At 45.3% G+C, this 24,365-nt stretch overlaps 1 protein-coding gene across 1 annotated transcript in view; it reads right to left on the bottom strand.

The window, feature by feature from the left end:
• LOC115527573 (glutamate receptor ionotropic, delta-1) overlaps positions 1 to 24,365 on the bottom strand; it is a 261,333-nt gene that overhangs the window by 36,903 nt on the left and 200,065 nt on the right. Inside the window, exon 11 of the mRNA XM_032595161.1 lies at positions 3,776 to 3,971. Within this exon, the coding sequence (XP_032451052.1) occupies positions 3,776 to 3,971 (196 nt within the window). The remainder of the gene's footprint in view (positions 1 to 3,775; positions 3,972 to 24,365) is intronic.

Here is a 24,365-nt window from a genome sequence, read left to right as displayed (position 1 = left end):
GGGGCATGGTCATCCCCGGCCTGGTCTGCAGCAGGTGGGTGGGATTCACAAGGTTTCCAAAGCTGTAGCCTGGGGTTGGGGGGGTGGGGCTTGAGGGGCAGCTCCATAGGGGCAAGAGATGGGAAGAGTTTCAGACAAGCATTTAGGTGCAGGAGCCCCCCAAACAGGCACATGAAGAGGACCTGAGAGCAAATCTGAGCTCTCCTTCCGGTAAAAAATGCAGCACACTCCATTTTCTGACAATACCATAAACTTACTTTTATGACACTAGTTATAAAACCCTTAACATTTGTCTAGTGCTGGCAGTTCAGTTTTTTCTTAAAGATCCAAATGCAAGAGAGAGATTTGTGACCCCAAAGCTGGTTTGGGGTTTATAAAATGAAGGTGTCATAAAAGTAACACATCCTATGTACTGGAAAAAGATTAGATTCTGTGCCACGAAGCTATAGGCATTTATAAGGAATCCTTTATTTGCATCTTCCACTACTCACATTTTTTTACATTGTTTTATTCATGAGATAAGACCCTAAATATTACCAGAGGGTGAATGATTTCCAAAGTGCCAGCAATGGGCTAGGGGTAAGTAGGATGACAAGTAACTATTTCCCTGATGACCCATCTCCAGATTTATCACCCTCCAGAGGGCTCTATGGTGGTGTTTGCTGTCTTATGGCACACCGGGAACAATACTAGGCAGGTTTGGAGGCTTGCAGAGACAAAAGGGCCTGACATCTGTGGGAGCCAAACTCTCCCTGGCTTGGTCAGGACTCACTCATTTGGAAGGGAAGGGAGGTGCACAAACTAGGATTAATCACCTGAACCCTTGGGTCAGGACACCCATCCTTTTGTCCAGGAATGACCCCTTTTTTAATTAACTCATTAGTTATTTATTATAATGAGAAATGAAAAAAAATTAAAAAACCCCGTGAATCTAAAGCTAACGCTGACCTTGACTTGCGATTCAACCATTTGCTTTTCTCCTCCCTGTTGCTCTGCCTCTCCCATCTATATGAACCACTATCATGAATTCTGTATTTTATCATTACTTTCGATGTGTGTATGCGTGTGTTTTATACATTTTACATGGGTATTAAGTCGTATGTTGTTTTCTATTCATTGATCCATATGAAACTGCCTTGAACGCTTTTTCTGACTCAATGTTATTCTGCTAAGATTCATCCATGCTATTACATGAAGCTGTAGTCCACTCATTTCATTGCAGGTCATATTTTTTTTTATCTTGGTAAAGCTCATTTGGATGGTTTCCAGGGTTCTGACTATAAGCAATGCTACCCTGACCTTTCTCACTTCTGAAGTGCATGCAGGAGTTTCCTTTGGGTAGATACACAGGCATGGTATCACTGGGTCATAGGGTATGTGGATGTTCTCTTTTATAAGAGAATAACAAACTCATTTCCAAAGTGGTTGTACTGGGTACACTCCCACCAGCAATTAACCACCTGTTACTCCCGTCCTCTCCACCACCTCTCATTTTATACAGGTCTAATTGGTGTAAAATGATATACCTTTATGTTCTTGATTTGCATATCCTAGACCACTAATGATTTTGAATATCTCCTCCTATAATTACTGGCCATATGCATTCCCTCTTCTGTGAAAGGCCTGTGCAAGTCTTATGCCCATTTTTCTGTTAAACTGTTTGAATTTTTCTTACTTTTATAAAAGTTCTTCCTCTCATCTTGATATTAATCCTACATTGGTGATAACACGTTGTAAATATCCTCTCCCAGTGTGCGACTTGTCTTTTTATTTTCTTTAAAGTGTCTTACGACAAATGGAAGTTTAATAAAGTCAAAAGTAGCCATCTTTTCTAAGAAGTACTTTTTGTAGCACTGTTGCAATGAATCTTCATAAAAATGCTATATGAATGGGAGTATTGGCTGTCTATGAGAGACAAAGAAAGCAGAGAGCGGAAACTCAAAGGCCATTTGGCCCAGGCCTACATTCATAAAAAGCCTTAAGTCAACTTTGTATTCATTACTTCCAAATGAGGTCACCTACAACCACAGAGAGTCACTTATTAGGGATGAAGGAAGACCTGGCAGCTCGAGGTTAGAGTGCCATCCTTTGTAAATCACTAAAAACAAAGAGATTTTAATAAATCTCGTAAGCATGGGGATAACATATTTACATTGCAGCCTATTATTTTTGTTAAGGTATCACTTGGTTCAACGTAAACATTCAAAATTTACCATAACATATAATTTTGAAAATTTTACCTTTTAAAAAAATTTTTTTAAATGTTTTTATTTATTTTTGAAGGAGAGAGAGACAGAGCATAAGTGGAGGAGGAGCAGAGAGAGAGGGAGACACAGAATCCGAAGCAGGCTCCAGGCTCCGAGCTGTCAGCACAGAGCCCGACGGGGGGCTTGAACTCACAAACCGTGAGATCATGACCTGAGCCGAAGTCAGATGCTTAACTAACTGAGCCACCCAGGCACCCCTGAATATTTTACCTTTCTAAGCAGACCTCCAAAGGGCCTCTCTCAACTCTGAGAGGTTCCAGACAGGAAGAGCAGTGTGCTCCACTTCACATAGTTGGTTAGTACAGAGCTGGCATTCACACCCAAGTGTGTCAGGCTTCAGAGCCCAGACGCTTTCTATTGTTTCACATGACTAAATGACAAGGAGAAGCCATCATGAGCTAACTGCTCTGTGAGAACAGAAGGGAGAAGAGGAGATGTTGAGGCAGGGTGGAATGCCCGTCTGCTCAGAGGCAGGAGTCCTAGCCACAGGTGCATGTCTTTCTTACACCATTCACTAGGGACCTCCGGGACAGTAGGCACCGCATGTGAGGATCACTGGATAGCAGGACACTACCACCAGTAGCATCCTTAGAGGACACCTGCCTTCATCCTACCATCTTCCTCCTCACTGACCCCTAGGGGCTTTGCAGCATACAGTGGGTAAATGCCAAACACAGCCTGGAACCCCAGGCATCAGGACCTAACTACGAGTGTGACCCCACATCTCTGATCCTCACCTGTACGATGGGATAACAATGATTAATTCAGGCCACTGTGGGCAATTAAATGAAATAAATGAGCAGAGTCTAACCCACTGCCGAAGAATGACGGTTGCTACTATGTCCTTCTTCTCTCTGGCCCTGGCTTCCTCGCTCCCTGCTCTCTGTCAGTTTCCCCCACTATGGCCTCCATGCTAGGTTTGCTGTCCTCACCACCATCCCCTAAGAACACCTCTTTTCCAAAGCACAGTTCCACAGACAGGCCCAACTGGCCAGCCCTTGCTCTGGGCCTTCTGCCCCTTAGGTGTGGTCTTCCCCTTTCTAACCCCCGGCTGCCCACAGTGTGCTCACCCTCTCCTCAACCTTGTCCCTTCAGTCCCTCCACCTCTTAACTGGTCCTCAGCTTCTGCTTTTGCTGAGTGTTCTCGCTTGGGATGGGCAGGCTCCTCAGGGCTACCATCCTATGGGCCCATGAGGAAGGAGGTCCATATGTGGGGGCTTACTCTGCCTGCTCTTCACTGACCCTTTGGAAACTTAGAATATACTTAATGAGCAGCCCCTCTGCTTCTGTTGCCAAGAATGGGCATCTACCTAAAGAATGTGTGCATCTCCTATGGACACTCAGATGCCTGTGAGAAATTTCTATCAAACTGGCTGAAGATGAATCACCCTGTAGGTGACAGGGCTACTCAAAGGAGTTGCTCTGAGAAGGTGTCTCCTACCTTGGAGACAATGGTGCCCACAGCCAGTCATAGCACACATGTGGCTAGGTGGCCAGCTCTCACCTACCTTCCTGATGCCTTCCGAAGGACTGGACACACAGTTGTCAGCCCCTCCGTTCTTGCTGATGGTCCTCCAGAGTTCAGCAAATGTGCTGTCTTGTTCCAGGGGGTTGGTGCCCTTGGCTCGGAAGTACTCATACACAGCAGAATCCCGGACGGTACCGTAAGACATATCAACTTGTTTGGAGAGGTCCTGGAATGTCCTGAAATGCAAAAAGGCAGTGAGGCATATGTACATGTTGCACACTGCAGGGATATAAATGGGCTGTAAAGTCCTCCTGAAGACCGAGACCAGCTGTGGCCCACTATCCACATTCATCACTTCCAACTTCAAATAGCTCGAGTTCCTCAGCCCAGAGCATGACTTATCAGGGCCTAATTCTACCACAGTTATGTTTCTTCAGTGTAGATTAATTCAGTAAGGTTATTGAATACCTAAAATCAGGTTCTGTGCTGAGATCAAGGGACAAAAGGACGAATAAGACATCATCCCTGCCCTCAAGGAGCGTCTAGTCTAGCCAGAGAAATATATAGACAGACAATCACAATAGAGTAGACAGGGCAACACGGGAGGCTGGATACTAAAGGTCTCCAACTCCAATGCCTATGGCACAGGAAGGAAATACATGTTGCCAACATGGATGATGATGACTAGTCCCTGACACTTAGAACTGGTGTGGGCAGGGGCACACACTCAGGTAGTGCCAGTGAATATGCATGTCCCCTCCAAAACTTGTGGCTCTTCTAGAGTTCCACCCATTGTTGCACTTTGAGCATTACCCCTCAGTTTGCCTTCTAATAAAGAAAGAAAACTGGATTTTTATATGAATTCTCTTGATTTTTAGGTGCTAAGTATTATTGAAAGATGGTGGAGATAAATCAAAGCATTTCCAAGAGCCTTGGGTTTATTGTACATGAAGGAGAAGCAGGTAGTTCAAGTCAGGTGCATGTTGGAGGCAGGGAGTGCATCGGGAAGGCCCACCAGCAGATGTCTGAGCTAGGGGTCAAGGAGAGGCTTTCTTGGGGGTAGGAAAATAGTCAGACCAGAAAGGACCAATTGGCATGAAGCTCTCACTTGCCTTAAGTGAGCATCACCTGGTTCAGTGTGTTGAGAGAATGCCACATATAGAATAAACTGGCAAAAAAAAATCCCCAAATGCTTTGTGGTGAGCCAGCCTCTCTCTCCAGGCTCCAACTAAATCACTCTTTATTTCTCTTCTGGAAATCGTTTCTCCTTTGTAACAACAAGGATCATCATCCCCACTTCTCCATGAGTCACTGTTTCCACAAGGAGATCCCATCTTCTCGACCTGATCTACCCAACCCTCCATCTTCTGGTCTCATCTCCAGCTGCTGCCCCTGCCTCCATGCAACTCCACAGCCAATGCTGAAATGAGAAATCCCACACAGTCCCCATCTATGGCACCAGACCATGGTGCTTCCTCAGCCTGGAACCCGTTTATCTCACTCATCCACCAGATATTCTTCTGCAGACACCCTGAAGATTTGGGTGCCTCCCTTCCCCATGTGAAGCCATCACCTCCCTGTGCCATCTCTATACCTTGTACGGTTTCTATGGCTGCATAATATCACTGTGATTTGAGAGAACAGCATCCCAGAGTGAGAGGAAGCAACATCTCTGGAGTCCAACCACCTGCCTTACCTCCTGGCTCCACCAGCACTGATACTGCAGGACTGGCAGGTTAGCTAAACTCTCTGTGCCTCAGTTTCCGAAACACTTAAAACAGGGCTAGAAGTAGAGCTTGTGGCAGAGGGCTACTGTTAAGACTAAGTGAAATAATGTGTGTTTAGCTTGTAAAGCAGCGCCTGACGCAAACTGAGTGGCCGGTAACTAGTAGCAATTATTCTGCATGGCAGACTATAGGAATCTGGAGGACTAGAGCTGAGGCAGCCTCCTTTTTACATCCATGGCACTGGATCCAGGGCTGACACCAGTCTTCACAACATGCACACAGAGGAGCCAAAAATGGGTGCTTCTTCCTGCTTTGGAGATGCACTCCATGGAGTTCCTTTAGGCCCTGCTACATGGCCCAGAAACAGAGCTCAGTGTTTGTTTCAATACATTACAGATGAAAGGAAACACAAAATAACAAATTCGATGAAGAAATCTTTCTAATTATTGTTCATTATTTATATCTAATTGAAGCAAGATGTTCCTTTGCTTGAAGGGCCCCAAGGGTTGTAACTCTGTCGTAATTTGCCTGTAATGAAAGGAAGGGGGGATCTTTTTTCCCACGTTTTTTATTTTTCTCATGGTAATACAAACAAACACAAGGCTTTGATGAATGGGAAACATCAAGATGAATTACACAGTTGAGTCTAAATACTGAACTGCTCTAAATTACTGCAGTTTCCATGAGTATGGAATGAATGCGTAACTGCCAAGGAGCTCAGCACTACTGTTCCATCCCCACATTTGAAATGGAGATTTCCTCTTGCCTCTTAGTATTTATTCATGACGGTGCCCCTGGCCAGAGGCTCGGGGATCATCTCTGGATGACAAGTAGGCAGCCCAAATGTTTATGGCTTCATGTCCATTTCTGTCCCAGTAGACCTCACTGCTCCCGCCCCCAAACACCACCTCCTTTTGCTGTGCCAGCCTCATGGCTCAGCCCCATCGCCTCCATATATCATCTTTCATAGCCATGAGTCCATGCAGAGGGATCTCTCCTATCTCAGATGCACACACGCTCTTTCAAGGAAAGTTTCCAAGCTCACTAACATGCCCAGCACACAGTAGGTACTTCCACCATACTTCTGTGTAAATAACACTATCAAAACATTCAGAGGTTTAGGCAGGAGGACTCCACTCTTCATACACCAAAGCCATCATTTCCTTGGGGCACTCATCCTCTCATCAGTTTTGAAAGGGGGAGGAATGAAAGAGTATAGGAGCAATGGGCCAACCAGGCTCCGAGCCAACACTGGCAGTCAGGGAAAGACAGATGTGCACATCAGATAGCACACCCATCTGAACAAGCAAGGGATGCTTAGCTTGGAGAAGGCATCACTAACACACTTAATTTAGCATGTTTCTCAAAGTAGTCTCTTCAGCAATGACTTCTAGAAAGTGTCCCTGCACCCTCAACACAGAGAGATGAAGATCTGCCCATCACTGGTGCTATCTCTATAAACCTCAATCATGCATGCTGACAACTGGTTAGAGTCATTCAAGCAGTTGTCCCACCAACAGCTGCTGAATAGCCACTTGGTAAGGCACCGTGGCACACACAGCAAGGAATGAATGGCAGGCATCCTCATGGGGTTCACAGTCAGGGATGGGAGAATGGTCAGAGGAGTAAAACAGTAGTCACTAAACAACATGAGAGGGCTGACATAGAGCTCTGCATGGGGGACCCTGGAAGCAAAGGGGAGGTGCAGCGGGCTATGGCCAGAGCTAAGGAAAGGCTTCGTAGAAGAGAAAATGTTAACTGAGCCATGAAAGATGGGTAGAGGTAGCTAGATGGAGAATCAAGGGTTAAGGTGTTCCATTAAGACAAGATATGACCTGAGAAGGCCCTGGTGGTCCATCTGGAACACACACCATGGGGCAATTCATATCAGCTAACACAATGCAGTGTTGGAATCATACAGATATGGGTGTGAATCCTGCCTGTGGATACCTTAGCTGTTTGAGGTAGACCAGTAGTTCTCGAAGAATGGTCCTCAGAGTCACAGCATCAGCATCACCCAGGGCCCTTGAAGAAATGCAAGTTCTTGGGCCTATCCCAGTACTACTGAATCAGAAACTTAGGGGTGGTACTCAGCAATCTATATACTTTTGCAGCCCTCCAGGTGAGTGTGGTGCATGTGCAGGTTTCAGAATCACCTACTGAGACCCTAGTTTTATTCACTCATACTTTTCTCTCAAATTTGGTGAAGATTAAGGATCACAGACATAGGTCTGGTGCATGGTCAATGTTTAAAAATCATGGCCCTTCTGTTAGGCTGTCAATAAGCAGTTCAAATGGTCAAAACAGAGAACAGTATAAAGGACTAATCAGGGTTGGGACTGGGATGGTCACACCTGGATGGAAGCAACCGAGGACAGGCAGCTTTTTTAGACTTTTCTAGGTTCATGAGATCGAAGCCTGTCTTGGCATCTGCCCATTTGCCTTCCTAGTAAGAGGCCTGTGGTCGAGTTTCTTGCTTCCATGTTATTGCCAAGGTACATGCAAATGCCTCTTTATCAGCATCCAATGGGTTGCCTTGTGAACAGTACACATTTTAGGTACCCAGGATGCCTAGAGTGACAACCTGAGGAATTCTGAATCCAGAGTAAGCATGGAGACACCAAAACTCCTTTGGCAGGCCATATGGACCCTTTTTTTTGTGAACCATGATGGGAACTGCCTAGCAGAGGTTTTTCCCGAGAAATTAGTAAGTGCCTGGGTGAGGGAAGCTTCTGGGGCGGGATGTCTTTATTTATTTATTTTTATTGAAGTATAGTTGACGCACAATGTTACATTAGTTTCAGGTGTATGACGTAGTGATTCAAAAACCCTATGCATTAGGCTATGCTCACCACAAGTGTAGCTACCACGTGACACCATGTGCTTTTATAACACCATTGCCTGTATTATGGAAGGAAGTCTTTAAAAGAATCTTCCCCAGGCTGCCCTGTCTGGGTTTGCATTCACTAATGAAGTGTCACATTGCAAGCATGCACATTCTGCAGCTGACCCTGGCTTCCTGTAGTCTACTGCCTATCTCCTTACTTTTTCATCTTTTAACAACCTGTAGTGTTGAAATCCTTCCATGGCAAGGCTTAGCCTTTCCTCCAAGCCTACTTTTGAGCCTGTATCTTTCACTCAGTTGTGCCCTATGGAAACTGAGTTTGAGACCAATGGGAGATGCTTCTCTATATCTCCTGGCCCGGATGCTAATTTTGGGAGTCTCCCCTAGCTGAAAGCATAGCTGACTCCTACAAACACACCAGACTGCCTTGCAGAAAGCCTTTGCAAACATCCTTTGTCTCTGAGAGCAGTTTCCTCCAAATAAACATGCACACGCACTTTCTGGAAGTCCCACAACATCTCCTTCAGCTGTGGCCAAGGACAGTCTACCTAGCTCGGCACCACCTCCCTCCCCATACCTTTCTCCATAAATCAATCTTACTATTTCCTAGATACGTTTTCATTAACAAAGAGATAAATGTGTTTGCCACATGAAAAAAATCAATAATACAGAATTTATAAATACATCTTTGCATGTTACAGAAATATTTATGTTAGCAATGGAGATAAATACACTTGTAACAGGAGCAGAATCAATATACAGTATATGTAAAACAGATTTTAACAACTGTGGGCTTGCCATAATCACAGTCCTGGTAAATCTAAATCCCAAAGCCCTATTATTCTTCCTTAAAAAAGCAAAGAAAGTAGTGGAGTGTCCCAAAAGGCATGGGAGGGTGGGGACGCTCATCCTAATGTGAAGCTGCATGAACTAAAGCCCACAGATGCCTTGACGATCATCCCAGCAGCCTCCTTTATCTATTGCTTTTGTCTGACTCTACAGGAGATGACGCTACCTGAGTCATTTGGGATGGCCTGGCTGGGTTTCCATGGGCTGCTTGCAGGACCAGTGCTCTCAACTCTCCACCATTTCTCTGCCCCTCCTCAGTCTCTTCACCAGGGCTTCCCCCTGTGCCTCCAGTCTCTCTGGTTCCTCTCTCATGCAGTGTTCTCCTACCCGAGGCTTTGTCACCTTTCCTGGTCTCTCCTCCCCCACACCTGGGGCTGTTAAGGTGGACAGGACCTCGGAAGAAGGCTGACATACTCTGAGATGCCTCTCAACCTTGGGCTCTGAAAGGCTTCACAGGTGTCTTCATGTTTCCATTGATTCATTCCAAAACACCTTTTCTAAGCATCTGCTTGTGTCGAGCACTGCTCTAGGTGAGGGATACAGCATGAACGACACCAAGTTCCCGCTTCTGGGGCATTATGTGGTAGAGGTAGGGAGACAGAAACAAACATATGAACAACAACAAAAACAGATGGAATGCCAGGGTCAGCACGCTTTCTGGAAAGGGACAAATTTTAGATATGTGGGCAATAAGGGCCACATACCAATCTGTCACATATCCCTTGTTTTTTTTTGTGTGTGTGTGTGTGTGTGTGTGTGTGTGTGTGTGTGTGTGTTTTAGGACACTTTAAAAATGTTTCAAAAAAGAAAAACAGTGTTAGTTTGCAGGCTGCTGATGTGGCCTGTGGGGGCGTAGTCAGCAGACTTCCAATGTCATGTATCCAGTGATCAAAAGTACTATGAAGATTAATAAAGCAGAGTAAGAATTATGGAAAATAATGGAGGATGAGATTAGATCAAGGGTGTAGGGGGTGTTTTAGCCATTGGAGTTCACACTGAGGGCATGTACTTCTCCAGCACTTTGAGGGTGCCCTTGTGGGTGGGACAAGACCTGGAGAAGCTGTGCCTTCCAAGAGCAGAGGCTGGCAGGCTGGAAATCTGTCTTCTCCTCAGGAACAGCACCCTCAACGTTTGCCAGGGCCCATCACGGAAGCTTGGGGGAAGGTGAGGCCGGGGCATCACACACACTCTTTTGTATCCAGTCAGTCATGAGAGTGACTGCAGTTCTGAATCCCAGCTGGGGAACCCTCTGAGGACATTTAATGACCCATCAGGATGAGGGCGGTGTAGCTCATGACAGGAAGACATGCACTTATAGGATACAGGAGGCCACAAAGCCCTTCTTCAAACGTGAGCCCTGGGGCCAGCCACAGAGGGCCTGGCATGTACTGAGTACCCAGCAGAGCCACACTCCTCTCCCTCCCCAACCTTCCCTCCACATCGCTTTCTTTCCATATTCCATGTTTTTGAACGCTATGGAAATAAAAAGATGCCCAAACTAAACTGCTAGGAAAAAAATGTATTTGTATACAGCCGATCTGCATTCTGGTAAAAAGTAACCATTAATAAATGTAAATAAATATAGGAATAAACACAGGGGGAATAAGCCCTGAACAGTTGTGAGATTTCCACTTTTTACAAATGTGTTTCTATAAAATTTGTGTTTTTTAATTACATTGTAAACAGAACGCAAATCCTTAAAAATTAAAAATCCTTCTGCTACCTAAGTGACAGCTCTGGGCCTTGGGAGCTTAACTGTGTGCTGTCCTTGTCCTCCGTGTCCACCCCCTCTGCCAACTTCCCAGCATGGTCCAGATCCACTGCGAGGAGAGGGGCTCCTCTCCTACCTCATCAAATACCTGCCCTTCTGGCTATGAGAAGCAGGCTCCAAGGGGCTCTGATAGTTGTATCTTCAGTCCCCAGAACAGGATGAAAATGCCCAGCCTAACCCAGAAAGGCCTAAGCCATCCTGAGCATCCAGAGCCCATTAGGACTGAGGCTCCCTCACCAAGGCAGTCTGAAATTTCCCTCATGGGTGCATCTTCTGGATTGAGCTCAGGTCTGGTACCCTGGCAGCCAAAGTTTCTGAAAGGAAGGCATATGTGGTCATGTGTTTCAGATTTGCGAAACTCAGTCTGGACCCTGTAAGTGAGCAGGGCTCAGTGACAGGTCCTGAGGGATGGGCTGTGAGTGTCACCTCAGCCTGGGTCAGATGCTGCTGAGCCGGGTAGCAAACTGAGGCCCTGGCATGTGACAGAGGCTGAACGTCCATATCCTCCACTAAGTCAAAACCAGGGCAATACCATTGGCAAAAGATGCTCAGTCTCGAAGCCTCCTGCATTCCAGATCCATCATCTCTAGCCTCTTCTCAGGCCTCCAAGCCTTCCCCTGGGCTCATTATCTGTCCACCATGCTGTGCCCTGCCTTCCTCATTGGACTAAAACCCACCCGCCCTCCAGGAATCATTTCAGCTGACATCTCCAGTAGGAAGAATAGATCCTCCTGGATCCAGGCCCCATTTTTGTGTTCCCAGGGTAGCCTATCTTTGCATCTACCCCTTTGGACTTCATGTGTCCATTAACATGTCTGCTCCCCACCTCAACAGTGAGCTCCCTTGGGGCTGGACTCTGTCCATGTCCAGATCCCTGTCACTCCACATATGGTCTGACAGACAACAGGTGCTGACTTTGTGTTTCCTGAAAGAATCAATTCTGGTTTAAAACAACTCTGTGCTTATAGCTGAATATGATGGAGAAAAAAATCCAGGCTGGATACCAGCACAGTGATGGGTCTAACTTTAGAAGCACAACTGCTAACCTCAAGTAGACCCTCATGCAGCCTGGTGTGCTTCCAGACTCCCCTGCCCAATTCATCCTCTCACTCTCTTAGATGACTCTCAGACCATGACCCCACTTCCCATTTCTTAAGACAGTAGATGCAATCAGTAGAGAACTTTTCTTCTTTATAAAGAACTTTCTTTCCTAAAACCACTGAATACCTGCCGGCCCAACTTTTAAAATGGTGGTCAGTCCTTGCTCCTATTTCTGTCATACTGTGTCTGTCTCCTGGAGCCCACACTTCCTTGCCTTCTCAAATACATTGCCCTTCCAGTTGTCACCTCTGTCTCCAACATCATGAAATTGCCTCTCTCTACGGATCATTTCCATCGGCATGAAAACACATACATCTTCTATCTTTAAAAACAAAACAAAACAAAACAAAAAAAAACAAAACAAAACCCCAAAAAACAAAAACTCGTTCTTTGAAATCATACCCTTCTCCAACCACTCTCCAGTTCTTCTGGAGAGTCATCTATGTTAAGAGTCTCCATTTCTCTGTTCCCATTTTTCATGAACCTACCTTGGTTAAGTTTTCATTTCAGAACTGAACTGAAGCTGTTTTTGTCAAAGTCATTGATGATCTCCCAAATATGGTGGCTGTTTCCCACTCCACACTCTACCCCAACCAGCAGAATTTGACAAACTTGATCACTCTGTCCTTCCTGAAGACTTTCCCTCATTTGGCTTCTGGACATCACTCTTAGTTCTCTCACCTTGCAAGTGCCTCCTTATTCCTCTCCTTTCTACTTCTTCTTCTCTTCCCACACTCTGAATCTTGGGGTGTCCCACGTGCAGCCAATAGATTCCCTCTCTTCTCTAGTGACATCCCTTTCACCATGATTTGGTCAGGTCAGTTGGCTGTAAATAGATCTATACATTGATGCCTCCAGTGGACCACCCCAGCCCTGACCCACCCCATTGACTCTAGGCAACTGCCCACACCTGACAGCTCCATCTGGATGGCTAATAATAGGTCCCTAGACAGAACACGTTCAAACCCAAGCTCTTGAATTGTGAACCCCAAAATCTACCAGCAAACCTGTTCTTCCTCTACTTTGTCCATCTCAGACAAACACTATTTTCTGAGATGCTGTGGACGAAAGCTTTGGAATCATTGCTGTTCCTCTCTTCCTTGCATATCTCACATATTAACTTAGCATATTTGTTCTCTTCTATCATCAAGAGAGATCCAGAAGCAGACACTTTCTTATCACCTTCACCATGCACCACTCTGTGTCTTATGTGGATACTGAGATCATCTCCCTAATGGTCTCCCTGTCTCCACCTTTAACTCTACAATATTCCTCAAGGGAATAGGTGGAATGATCGTTTCAATATCTAAGTCAAATCATGTCACCTCTTCGTCCATAACCCTCCGATTGCTTCCTATCTCTCAAAGAAGCATCCAAATCCTCACAAGGTCTGAAAAGTCCCACATGGTCAGAACCCAACACCTCTTCTCTCACCACAATGGCTTCCCTGCCTTCCTGCCTTGGGATTTCTGTAGCTGTTTTCCCCTCAGCCTGATATACACTTCCCTCACATCTTTAATTGGCTCACTTTCTCAGTGTCTTGTGTCTCTGATCAAATGTCACCCTCTCTGTGAGGCCTTTGCTGACAACTCTATATAAAATACCACCCGTCTTAAATTATATGATAAAAGCAAAGAAATATATCACAGGCTTTTGAATGTCAGTTCTCCCCCTGGAATGGGACTTGGTTGTTTGGTTTATTGCTATATCACCAGTGCCTACAACTGCATGACCACATCATCCTGGTTTGCACAGGGCAGAGAGATTTCCTGGGACATAGGACTTCCAGTGCTAAAACTAGGTAAGTTCCAGCCAAATTGGGATAATTTGCCTCCCTACCTACAATACTGCCTGGCACTTAGTAGACACTCTAATAAACATGGGTTATTATGTGCATGAATAATATATTAGTGAATTCATTTTTATCACTTTCCAAATGTGTAGGTTGTATATTGTATTGGAAAGGTCTTTTTCTTGAGTTGACCAGTCTCCTTTCAGGACAGGTGTGGGCTAGTCATCTGCAGAGAAACAGACATAATGATGGCTTGAGAGCTTAAACAGAAGAACTGTAGCCTTGGGCCAGGAAACACAGCACAGAGCTATGTGGTCAGAGCTATCCCAAGGAGCTCAGGGATGGGGCCAGCTACTCCCCAGCCTTTCTCCTCAGGGTACTGAAGCTTCAAGATCCAGTTTCTTTGTGGATTTAATGGAAATCAGCATTGGCTGAGAGAATCCTCTTGAGCCTGAACCCTGCAAGCAGCAGCTGTCTGCTTACCCAGCTCCTATGCCCCTTGGGCTCAGTGGGAGCCCTGCACAAACAGACCTGCCAGCCGGCCGTACCTCCATGCCAGGAATATGGCGGACTCCCAGCTCTCAACACCCGCAAATATTTGCTGCCACAAATCAATACAAAAGCAGGATGCACCATTAACCTTTAATATATCAGTGCTGGGGCTCTTAATCCATTATGAGGCTGTCATGAATGTGACCGAAATGCAAATCAGGGCAGCAGCCCTTCGGGAAGATGTGAAGGTGCCTTCATTGCCTCCTGGCACAGCCTGCATCCCCCTCTGCTCCAGAGAAACAGTCTGAGTCTCTTCTCTCCCTGCTGGCTTTTGTTTTCACTGTCCTTCCCTCCCTCTTCTCCTTTCCAGATGTCTGACTGAGCCCCTCAATTATGTCAGCTTCCCAGGCAGTCAGTCACTTGATATGCTAGAAGAAAGCTATAATAATGCTAACTTCCAGACACTGTGCTAATACATCATTTGTATTGCTTCATTAACTTTGGCCATACTCTCACATAAAGTTATTATTATCCCCCCATTTTAGAGATGAAGAAATCAAGGCTCAAGGAGATTAAGTAACTTATGGAAGGCTACAGAAGCAGCAAGTAGAAGGAAGAGCTGTCTTTCCACTCTGCACTGCTTGACCCCAAAACCCATGCACTTGATTGTCATCCTATAGCAATGTCAAGCAGCCCACACCCAAGTATGCAGGATAAATGAGCAAACAGACAATCAAAAATATCATGAAAAACACACTGTTAGAAGTAAGCTCAGAGTTATTGGGACAAGATGTGGACCTGACTGAAGCTCAGCAGATGAGAGACTGGGGTGGGGACGAGGAGCAAGGGTTAGCAGTAAAGGTGAGGCTTAAGTTTTGGCTTAAGGAGAAAGCAGAAACTGACACATGGAGGAGAGGAATAAAAGATGTCCTGAGCAAAGGTGACTGTATTTTCAAACCACTGATGTTTGGAGAGAATAAAAGCTCTGGGAACTATAGCAGGTTACTAGAAGGGAGCAGACATGGTAACATAACTAAGAAGCACTAAGGATAGGACCAAGGGCATAATTACTTATAGAATACTAAGAGGGCAGTATGATGGGATAGAAGTTCAAAAATGATGGGAAATGAAGTACGGATCACAGGATCCGAGAATGTGTGAGATGGGCAGGAGGGCACATTCTATGCACAGGGCAATGGGGAAGTTACTACAGAAAGCTGTCACATGTGCTTTAATTTTTTTTTATTTTTGATTTTACTAAAAAAATGTTTTTAATGTTTATTTATTTTTGAGACAGAGAGAGACAGAGAACGAACGGGGGAGGGTCAGAGAGAGAGGGAGACACAGAATCTGAAGCAGGCTGCAGGCTCTGAGCTGCCAGCACAGAGCCCAACGCAGGCCTGGAACTCACAGACCGTGAGATCATGACCTGAGCCGAAGTAGGAGGCTCAACCGACTGAGCCACTCAGGCACCCCTAAATTTTTTTTAATGTTTATCTTTATTTTTGAGACAGAGATAGAGCATGAGCAGGGGAGAGGCAGAGAGAGAGAGAGGGAGACACAGAATCGGAAGCAGGCTCCAGGATCTGAGCTGTCAGCACAGAGCCCAACGTGGGGCTCGAACTCCTCAACTGAGAGATCATGACCTGAGCTGAAGTCGGATGCTGAACTGACTGAGCCACCCAGGCGCCCCTCTCACATGTGCTTTAGAAGGCAAAACCGAAGAGTACTGGTGAACCCACGTGCTTATATGTGTGTGCATGCATGCATGGGCACATGTGTTTAGGGCCTGGGCATGTGCATGTATGAATGTGCATGGAAGGACCCCAGAGCAGGAAGAAGAAAGGAAAGAGGGAAGGGGGGATTGCTGGAGGGCTGGGAGACTCAGACTAAGAGATGTCATGCACTGTGACAGAGTTTTAAATAAAGGAGCAGCTAGGGGCTCTTCAGTCATGGAATGGTGACCCAGTAGGAGGAAGATTTGTGTGACACAGAAACCAACCAATGCAGCGAGTGCAGGGATCACAGCACAGGAGACATCTGCCCACCTGAGCTTGTTTATGAACCTGGGTAGTCAGCACTCACAGTGCAAGAAAGCAGGGACTCAAGCCCTCCCCATGTGGGGAAGCTGGAAAGAAAACACTAGCACATGTGAGCCTGTTACTGAACAAAACAAAACCAACTGTAATTAAATGTGAAGCTACAAGATGCTAGCTGTTCTGAATCAGTGTGCAGAAAAATTGCTCAAACAAGATACAGACTGATGGAAAGGTTAGGGAAGGGAGTTGGGAGGAGAAGGGTATGTTCTATTATTGATGAGTCTTGTTTGGGTGCAGGGATGGCAGGGGCCCTACCTCGTGCCAAGTGCTGTAATAAGGGAGGGCTCATTTCATCTTCAGACTGTACCTCTGTGATAAATTATTCATCCTACCTTATAGATGAGGAAATTATGAGGTTTTTAGGGCTACTTTGTGCCAGGACCAGGTTGAACTTGCTGGTCTGCCTGATGTTGAGTTTTTCTCTAAGATGCTTGAGGGATCTTCCCACACCAGCTCCAACTAAGGATGGTGTCCATGCCATGGACCATGGACCATTCACTATAGCTAGCTTTCTCTTGGACGAAAGCTCTTCAAATGCCTTTAGCAATGCCAGGTGCCAGACACACCACGTCAGGGGCCCCATGAGCCTCAGCCTGGCACTCTCTCTGGCAGGCACCACTGGGAGCTACGGGTGCCTTGATCAGAGGAACATGGCATACACTGCAGCACCTGGATGCTGGAAGAACTGAGCACAATCCTGCTTTTAGTTTAAAATAACTACCCATCCCATGAACTTCCCAGGGTTTGGGAAGGACACTCAGGACAACTCTGCCAGTGTCCAACAGTAAACTCTATGATGGGAGCAACACACCCAGGTGCAGAACACTAGATCAACCACCAAGGGGTACTTGTTGGAAAAGCACGCTGTGGCTTCCACAGACCAGAAGACAAAGAGAAAGACACCAACATTTATGGGGCATCCAAACATATCCATGCCTTATGTTATTCCCTCTTTATTGTATCCTTCTAACAACTCTGAAGGAAGCTATCACAGTACTCATTCCTAGGACCCTGAGAGATGAACTAACTTCCTCAAGAGTTAGAGAATCATACCAACCTACCCAGGACCCTACATCCAGCCAGCACTACAGTTAGGCATATAAACCAGTCTGTTATGGCTACAAAGCCTGGCTCTACTTGACCTGTTATACTCTTGAGAAGCAAGAGCAACATGGTCCAGTTTAGTAATATCACACTGCAAGTCTGGTGCCTGGGTTCTGGGCTCTGCCCAGGGTACATGGTACTTTCTTGCTCTGAGGGGCATCCATAATGGGGCAACCATACAGGGCAGGAGTCCAAAACCTTGACACTGGAGTCAGACTCTGGTTGCGAATTTCATGCTACCACTTGCTAGCTCTGTGGCCCTGGACAAGCTCAGTCTCTCTTTGCATCATTCCTTTCTATACAACAGGGATCTTCACGGATTGAGTGAATTCAGGAAGCACTGAGGACAGTGCTGGCCCATGGAAGACACTTAGTATATAGTCATATCCATGATCCCAATTGTGCAATGAGAGATTTGCACATTATAGTTATAAAATGCCAATCTTCATGACAGATTCAGAAACAGCTGGTTTGCCTAGCATAGGGTTTGTTTGTTTTGAATTTGAATCCCTTTAATATGAGCATGTGATTTCTGGGTCACCACAAACCCCAGAACTCTCCTTGGTCTTAAACCCGCACTGACATTCTTGCCTGGCCCTGTAAACATTTGTGATTGGAACCCCTGGCCAAGATGAGATCTCAGGTCTTCCCACCATATTTCACGACTCTATGGCCTGGGTTGGCACTAAATCCTTATCTTATTTAGGATTCTCTCTTCTGACAAAGCAGCACCATAAACTGTTTTCTCTGAAACATAGCTGTTTTCTCTGAAAGCTGGAATCTCATTTTGAAGTGTCTGTCGGGACTCAGAGCTATTGTAGGGAAGAGTTCACAAAGAACAGGCCTTTAGCAATTAAAATTCAGTTTGTCTGGATGCCAGGAGCTTTGCTCCTAAGGAGCATTTACAGCCATCTCCCCAGACGCAGGGGCTGCTGAGGCTTGTCTTCAAGTCACGTCAAGGCCACAGCCACACCACACCCAACAGGGCAAAGCAAATTAACTACCTTCAAAGGTTGCTGTGGGCCTCCCTGACTCTTAGCAACATAATATTGCCCCCATAGTGCCTTGGGATGAAAGATAATGCATGAAAAACAGCCACAAGCCCAAAGCAGAGCCCATCCCTTCCTCAGTAGGACAAGAGGGTCTTGCAGCAGGAAGAGTTGATAGTGAATATTAGGAGGAAGCTGTCTGCAATCTTCAAGAGACAAGAGCCTATCATGGGATCCCTCAAAGGACTGTGTTATTCAAAGTCAGTGTGCTTTCTTTGTCCCTTCAGAGAGCTGTGTCTCCCTGAAATGTCTCCCTCTTGCCACATTCACAGGGAATTGGACCAGGCAGGACAGAAGCTGCCTCTCATTCTCTAGGATTTAGAGCCTGGAGCACCAGGACCAAACTCTATCTGGATGTTTATGTCCAGATCACAAGATTCACTCAGTGAACAGCACAGTGTGTTTGAGTGGATGAATGATGCATAAACCACACATATCTGCTGCCTCATGCATGTTTCCTCATCTTCTCTTCTATTCTGGATGTTCTGGTCAGATAAATAAACAGAGGATGCTTAAATCTCTATAGAAAGGAATTTTTTAAAATACCCATCATGGGTTTGACCAGCCAGGCTTGACAAAGCAAAAGTAAAGGGAGCGTTAAAAGTAAAGGGATCCCTCCCAGTGCATCCAATGCCAAGCAGAGACAGGCTCTAGGCTCCTTGTAGACCACAGTACTTGTCTTTAGGGAAGAGGCCACATCCCTCCCTCCCCCCATGCCTGAATGAGCCATGTGCAGCATTTTCCTGGTGGGAGGCCTAGCAGGGGAACTTGGCTGACCAGAACAGAGACGCATGCTGAGTTTTAGGACGTGTGGTTCCCCGCTGCATGGTTTGACAATGTTTTGAGTGGGAGGTTATGATGAGTTCTGACCATGATGTTTGTCTAGACAACCTCCATGGCTTCACATTTTTTTCAGAAGAAAGGGGCCCCTCCTAAATACAACTCCCTAGGCCTTGCACAACTTGTGTCCACCTGGTCCTCCAGCCAGCACCCCTACACTTTCTGTCCTGACCACACTGTTCCCTAAGCCCACTGGGGGCTTCCTCTCACCTCTGGTCCTTCTCATATGCCATGTGGGCCACTTCTCCTTCCTAAACACACAGGTATCTCCTCATATTCTAGGTCTTGGGTTACATATCACTACCTCCAGGATTTGGTTTAAGACATTCTCTCTATTATGGATTGAATCATGTCCCCCAAAATAGATGTGTCAAGAGTTGTAACCTCCCAGTACTTCAGAGTGTGATCTTATTTGGAGACAGAGTTTTTACAGAGGTAACCAATTTAGATGAGGTCATTAGAATAGGTCCTAATCCAACTACTGGCGTCTTTATAAAAGGCAAATTTGGACACAGTCACATACCCAGGGAGAATGCCATGTGAAAATGAAGCTGACATCGAGGTAATGAATGCATCTACAAGTCAAGAAATTCCAAAGATTTCTAGCAAACCTACAGAAGCCAGTAGAGACACAAGGAACAGATTCTCCCTCACCGATTTTGGAAGGAACAACCCCACCAACACCTTGTTCTCGGACTGCCCAAGCTGGGAGGCAATGAATTTCTGTGAAGTAACCTAGTTTTCAGTGCAGGCACACATTTTATGGTGCTTCACTCTACTGTACTTGCAGATGTTGTGTGCTTTAGAAATGGAAGGCTTGGGGTGGCCCTGTTTCGGGCAAGGCCATCAGCACCATTTTTCCCAGCAGCATTTGCTCGCTTTGTGTCTGCCACATTTTGGTAATCCTCATGATATTTCAAACTTTTTCATTAGTGTTCTGTGTGGTAATCTTTGTTGTTACTATTGTAATTGTTTTGGGGTGCCACAACAAAACCCATAGATGATGGCAAACTTAATCGATAAATGTGTGTGTTCTGACTATTCCACTAACCAGCCATCCTTCATCTCTCTCTCTCTCCCCCCCCCCCCTCCTCGGGCTTCCCTATTTCCTGAGACACAATACTGAAATTAGGCCATTTAATAACCCTATAGTGGCCTCTATGTGTCCAAGTGAAAGAAAGAGTCACATGTTTCTCTCTTTAAGTCAAAAGCTAGAAATGATTCAGCTTAGTGAGAGAGCAGGTCAAAAGCTGGGATAGGCCAAAAGCGAGGCCTTTTGTGCCAAACAGCTAGCCAAGCTATGAATGTAAAGGAAAAGTTCTTGAAGGAAATTAAAAGCGCTACTCCAGTGAACACACAAATGATAAGAAAGTGTAACAGCCTTATGGCTCATATAGAGAAAGTTCTAGTGGTCTGGATAAAAGATCAAACCAGCCACAACATTCCCTTAAGCTAAAGCCCAATCCAGAGCAAGGCCCTGACTCTCTCCAATTCCATGAAGGCTGGGAGTGATGAGGACTCTGCAGAAGAAAGTTGGAAGCTAACAGAGGTTGGTTCATGAGATTTAAGGAAAGAGGCCATCTGCATAACATAAAAGTGCAAGATGAGGGTGCCTGGGTGGCTCAGTCGGTTGGACATCCGACTTCAGCTTGGGTCATGGTCTCACGGTTCGTGAGTTCAAGCCCCGCGTCGGGCTCTGAGCTGACAGCTCGGAGCCTGGAGCCTGTTTCTGATTCTGTGTCTCCCTTTCTCTCTGCCCCTCCCCCACTCATGCTCTGTCTCAGTCTCTCAAAAAAAAAAAAAACTAAATAAATATTAAACAAAATTTAAAAACAAAAGTGCAAGATGAAGCAGCAAGTACAGATGTAGAAGCTGCAGGAAGTTATCTTGAGTATCCGCCTAAGGTAATTCATGAAGGTGGCTACACTCAACAACAGATTTTCAATGTGGACAAACAGCCTTCTATTGGTGAAGATGCCATTTAGGACTTTCAGAGCTAGAGAGAAGTCAATGCCCGGTTTCAAAGCCTCCAAGGATAGGCTGACTCTCTTGTTAGGGGCCAATGCAGCTGGTGACTAAGTTGAAGCCAGTGCTCACTTACCATTCCCAAAAATCCTAGGGCTCTTAAGAATTATGCTAAATATGGGGCGCCTGGGTGGCGCAGTCGGTTAAGCGTCCGACTTCAGCCAGGTCACGATCTCGCGGTCCGTGAGTTCGAGCCCCGCGTCGGGCTCTGGGCTGATGGCTCGGAGCCTGGAGCCTGTTTCCGATTCTGTGTCTCCCTCTCTCTCTGCCCCTCCCCCGTTCATGCTCTGTCTCTCTCTGTCCCAAAAATAAATAAACGTTGAAAAAAAAAAATTTAAAAAAAAAAGAATTATGCTAAATCTACTCTGCTTGTGCTCAATAAATGGAACAACAAAACCTGAATGACTGCACATCTGTTTACAACTTAGTTTACTGAATATTTTAAGCCAAGTGTTGAGACCTATTGCTCAGAAAAACAAATTCCTTTCATAATATTACTGCTCACTGACAATGCACCTGGTCACTCAAGAGCTCTAATGGAGATGTAAAATGAGATTAATGTTTTCATGCTTGCTAACACAACATCTATTTTGCAGCCTGTGGATGAAGGAATATTTCAACTTCTCAAGTCTTATTGTTTAAGACTTACATTTTGCAATATATCACTGCCATAGATATGAATTCCTCTGACAGATCTGGGCAAAGTGAACTGAAAACCTGGAAAGGATTCACCATTCTAGATGCCATTAAGAACATTCAGGATTCATGGATAGAGGTCAAAATGTAATCAATGTTAACTGGATTTGAATGAAGCTGATTCCAACCCTCAAAAACGACTTTGGGGGTTCAAGACTTCCATGGAGGATGTTAATGGAAGATATAGTGGAAATAGCAAGAGAACTAGAATTAGAAGTGAAGCCTGAAGATGAGACAGAATTACTGCCATCTCATGATAGAACATTAATGGATGAGGAGTTGCTTCTTACTGCTGAGCAAAGCAAGTGATTTCTCAGAATGGAATCTACTCCTGGTGAAGATGCTATGAAGACTGTTGAAATGACAACAAAAGATTCAGAATATTCCACAAACTTAGTTGATAAAACAGCAGCAGCAGCAGCAGCAGCAGCAGCAGCAGAGTTTGAGAGGATTGGCTCCAATTTTAAAATGTTCTGCTGTGGGAAAAATGCTATCAGACATAAGCATGCTACAGAGATATTGTTCATGAAACAGTCAACTGGTGCAGCAAAGTTGACTGTTGTCTTTGTTTTAAGAAATTGCCAAAGCTGCCTCAAGCTCCAGCAAACACCACCCTGATCACTCAGCAGCCATTAACATAGAGGCACAACCCTCCATTAGATTATGACTCTCTGAAAGCTCAGATGGTAGTTAGCATTTTCTAACAATAAAGTTTTTAAAAATTAAGGTATATACATTGTTTTTTAGGCATAATGCTATTATTGTACACTTAATAGATTACACTGTAGTGTAAACATAACTTTTATATGTACTGGGAGTTCCCCAAAATTCATTTGATTCACTTTATTGGGATTTTTGCTTTATTGTGATGGTCTGGAACTGAACCCCCATATCTCTGAGGTGTGCCTGTCCTCTGTTACGGCAGCCCCAGGAAATGTATACACCTTTGTGCTCTGACAATCACCAACACTTCCTCCATCACACTCTTTCCTCACTGCACTATATTGAGTCACTGGTTTACCTGGTTCTCTGATCGGCAAGTGCCATTCTATGAAGGTGGAGATGATGTTTTTCTCTTTCACATTTTTATCTCTGAAGCCTAACACAATGCCAGGTGCACAACAGGAACAAAGGATCTCTTTGCTGTAGAAAGGTGTGAATGAATGAGTGAGAGAGTGAATTAACAAATGGGAAGGACAATCTCTGGTTATGGGCCACTCTTATATTATGGTCATTGTGTCAATTACATGGTAATATTACTTGAGCACTGTTACCTCACTCCTGCCCAGCCCAATAACCGTGTGATACTCAATAAATGTGTGATGAATGAATAAATGAATAACTGTATCAATGAATGTGTGAAGAGGCCTGGGCTCTTTCCTGGAATGTAGAAATCACAGTGTCCCTTCTAGGATGAGTTCATTCCTGGCATCGCACTCCTAGAGATGAACCCAGCCACATGGAATATTCACTCGATCTTTGTGTGTAGCAGAGCAGGAACACGGAGATGTTGAGATTCCCAGTAGAGAGCTCCTAACTGGGAGGCAAAAATCATGGCCCCTTGCACAGTTAGTATGAGAGTCCACATGCATAAGCCTTCAGCAAGTGGAATTATGCTGTTTAAAGAACACTTACTTGGGGTGCCTACGTGGCCCAGTCGGTTAAGCATCTGACTTCAGCTCAGGTCATGATCTCATGGTTTGTGGGTTCAAGCCCCGTGTTGGGCTCTATGCTGACAGCTCAGAGCCTGCAGCCTGCTTCGGATTCTGTGTCTCCCTCTTTCTCTGTGCCCCTCCCCTGCTTGTGCGCGCGCTCTCTCTCTCTCTCAAAAAAAAAAAAAAAATAAGCATCAAAAAAATAAAAAACACCTACTATGTGTCAGACACTGTGTCAAATCCTCATGAAACCCAAGGGAACTAGGCATAAACATTTCTAATTTCCTATGAGGAAGCCAAGACAAATGGGATAGGGGACTTGTCTATGGTCCTGAAGCCGGCAAGGGCATGAGCAAAGATTTCACAGTGGTGTCTGACTCCAAAATGCTCTTCCTTTGAAACTGAAGGATTACTTTGAGGCTAGACTTCCATCTCCAATTTCACAGTATAGGTTTTCAGTTTTTCATCCCTTGTAATGACTGAATGTGTTCATGTTTTATCATTCCACATGGACTGATGAAGTATTTTCAAAGTCCCTGCCAACCTTAGCTGTGTTCGGGGAACCCAAGCAATGAGCTCATTCTC

This window comes from Lynx canadensis, chromosome D2, assembly GCF_007474595.2.
Source record: "Lynx canadensis isolate LIC74 chromosome D2, mLynCan4.pri.v2, whole genome shotgun sequence".
NCBI classification, from domain to species: domain Eukaryota; kingdom Metazoa; phylum Chordata; class Mammalia; order Carnivora; family Felidae; genus Lynx; species Lynx canadensis.
This window is presented reverse-complemented; position numbering and strand designations above follow the sequence as displayed.